The sequence below is a fragment of the Triticum dicoccoides genome, chromosome 1A, assembly GCF_002162155.2.
Source record: "Triticum dicoccoides isolate Atlit2015 ecotype Zavitan chromosome 1A, WEW_v2.0, whole genome shotgun sequence".
Lineage (NCBI taxonomy): Eukaryota > Viridiplantae > Streptophyta > Magnoliopsida > Poales > Poaceae > Triticum > Triticum dicoccoides.
In genome coordinates this window covers 253,307,902-253,310,346 of record NC_041380.1, presented here as the reverse complement: position 1 = coordinate 253,310,346, position 2,445 = coordinate 253,307,902, and the positions used below count along the sequence as shown (strand labels likewise).

The 2,445-nt window shown below is 35.0% G+C and overlaps 1 protein-coding gene across 2 annotated transcripts in view; it reads right to left on the bottom strand.

Annotated features, from left to right (window-relative positions):
* Positions 1 to 693: 693 nt before the first annotated feature.
* The window catches only part of LOC119267764 (ABC transporter G family member 25-like), a 45,131-nt gene continuing 43,379 nt past the window's right edge, over positions 694 to 2,445 (bottom strand). For both annotated transcript variants that reach the window (XM_037549206.1, XM_037549211.1), the window contains 4 exons: positions 1,985 to 2,274; positions 1,771 to 1,895; positions 1,073 to 1,225; positions 694 to 992 (listed from right to left, as the gene is read on the bottom strand). In XM_037549206.1, coding sequence (XP_037405103.1) covers positions 1,075 to 1,225; positions 1,771 to 1,895; positions 1,985 to 2,274 — 566 coding nt within the window. In that variant the 3' untranslated portion in view covers positions 694 to 992; positions 1,073 to 1,074. The remainder of the gene's footprint in view (positions 993 to 1,072; positions 1,226 to 1,770; positions 1,896 to 1,984; positions 2,275 to 2,445) is intronic.

Genomic DNA, 2,445 nt, shown 5'->3' with positions numbered 1-2,445 from the left:
GTATGTCACCTCCCGAAAAAGTTGTGCGTAGTTGTAGCATTGCTCCTTTAGAAATAGAAGATCACAACAGTGTTATAAGATCAAGAGCCTTTAGAAATAGAAATAGAAATAGAAATAGAAATATATATATATATACCTCATTATTATTTTTAATATACTTATGGGAGTACGTACTCTTGCTCCTCATATACCACATAGATGAATCTTTTATACCTCATTATTATTTTTAATACACTTCATTGATAATTACTAGATACCCTAAAATGGATTTCATGAAAAAAAATCATGTGTGCCTCATATTTTCAAAAGGTTTACGTATATACTGATTTGTTTGTACGTGAAAAAGGTATATTACAAAAAGTAGGTCGCAAATGATATTTTTTCAACAAAACTCGTATTGAGGTATCTTAGAATATTTAATGAAGTATATTGAGAATGATAAAGGGGTATAGTCAATGCATATACGAGGTATATTGAATATGGGAGTACATACTCTCAAGGAGTACAGAAAATGAGTCCTATATATATGTATGTGTGTGTGTGTGTTTTTATCTGTGTTTTTTTTTTCTTGTTATACATTCAAGGATCTTTCTCAATAAAAAAAGAGTTGCACCTTCCGCAGAATCCAAGGTAAGTGTGTGTTCCAGAGAAATGTGGATAATGTATTAAAACGACCAGACTGCTTTTCTGTCCTAGTAGAACTGGATTTCACACTTTTCATACAGCAAAATAAAATACAAAGGGACAATTTGAGATTACATTTGCATTCGAGAAATGAAGGGCAGCAAGTGTACAAACATATATGCTACCTATGTAGGCCCGATCCCCCCAAGAGCTTATGGACAAGAATAATAATTACAAATCTGCATATATTCTCGAGATCTCTACTCTACCAATGTGATAACCTTGTTATATACAAATTCCGCAGCAGTTGAATCTTGAATATTCAAGAGAACACACCCTTGTTCTTTAGTTCGCGAGATGATAAGAACCTTCATAATCCACATATCCAGGTTAAGTGAAATGAAAGCAGAAGAAAAATTGACAAAAACCTAATTATGTGCATACTTACGTCTATCTTAGCTTCAACAGACTAAGCAGAGCAACAAACCGGAAGAGTACACCATTAAGCATCATAATGCCGATGCAGATTGCAAAATAATTGATATTATAACCACCTTTTAGCAGTGCTCCACATCGAGTAATCAGCCATACACCAGAATACCTGAAGGGTAATACCGTAAGAATATGTGTTAGGATAAAGGGTAAAAGGCTTTAAGTTTGATTGTTATACTAACAGAAGAAACATTTGTACTGGACTTATAAAAGTTGGGGACCTGGTTACCTAAAATTTCTACAGGGCAACTGAACGAGGAACTGCTGATATTTAGTAATTTACTCTAGAGACTTTAGTACCAAATAAAAATAAAAATACATATGCACTAAGAGGATTAGTTACAATTTTCAGTATATGCCGGGGTGATCATTGCCTGCAACAACTTGCATGTGAAAATATTATATTTTTCTCACTCCACCAAACAGTTTTTAGCAGTTTCAAGCTATTATGAAACCCAGGATCTTTTTCTTCTATATATAGATATGAATGAACAATTAGCTCAATATGCTTTTCTAGGAGTTAATGTTGCCTAGCCTGTGCTGCAGACAAGCTTAATTGAATGACAAGAACTCATCTTTTACTATTCATCGAGTGTCGATTTGCTGCTTAAGGAAATGGGAAATACTAACAACATTGAGGGAGAAACTACTAACTCTTTTGCTCCAGCAATAATGAAAGCTTCTAGTGTCCACTTGGGATAGCAGAATTGTTTAATAAATTGTGGAAATTTTGGGTCAGTGCCCACCAGGACCAGTACCACAGGTAGCAATGCAGAACACTGCAAGAGCAAAGTTCATTAAGCTAAATCACCTCCTGTAATTTGGATTTTCCATAGAATGGTAAAGTATTTGATAATTGCCTACTTACCAACTGAGCTAACCCCAGCTCAAACCAAATTGCAAGAGTATAACCTATGCCAGTTACACAGTAAACTAACGCAAGCAAGACCAAATAATTATCTCCAAGTGTAGACCGTGGATTGTTGAAGAAATAAAATGTTGAGAGGAAGACAATTGGTTTAACCACGGTGTTGAAATGATCAATAGTGTCTCTTGCAAGGAAGTAAGCTACAGAGCTCATGCCAGATTCTCTCTCCCTCCAGTATTGCAATCTTTCTGGTGAAAATGATCGCAGTGCTGCAAGCTGGCACAACAGTGCTGTGCACAAAGCAAATTAAAGTCAGGAAGAATGCTATTGTAAGTAACATATATTGCAGGTAAAGATGCCACATGAAGTGATAAATCAATTTTTTATTTTTATTTGACAAAAAATATTGTAAATTATACAAGCTTATAGATATGATAGAGGAGCCCTCCTCACCCCTAGCC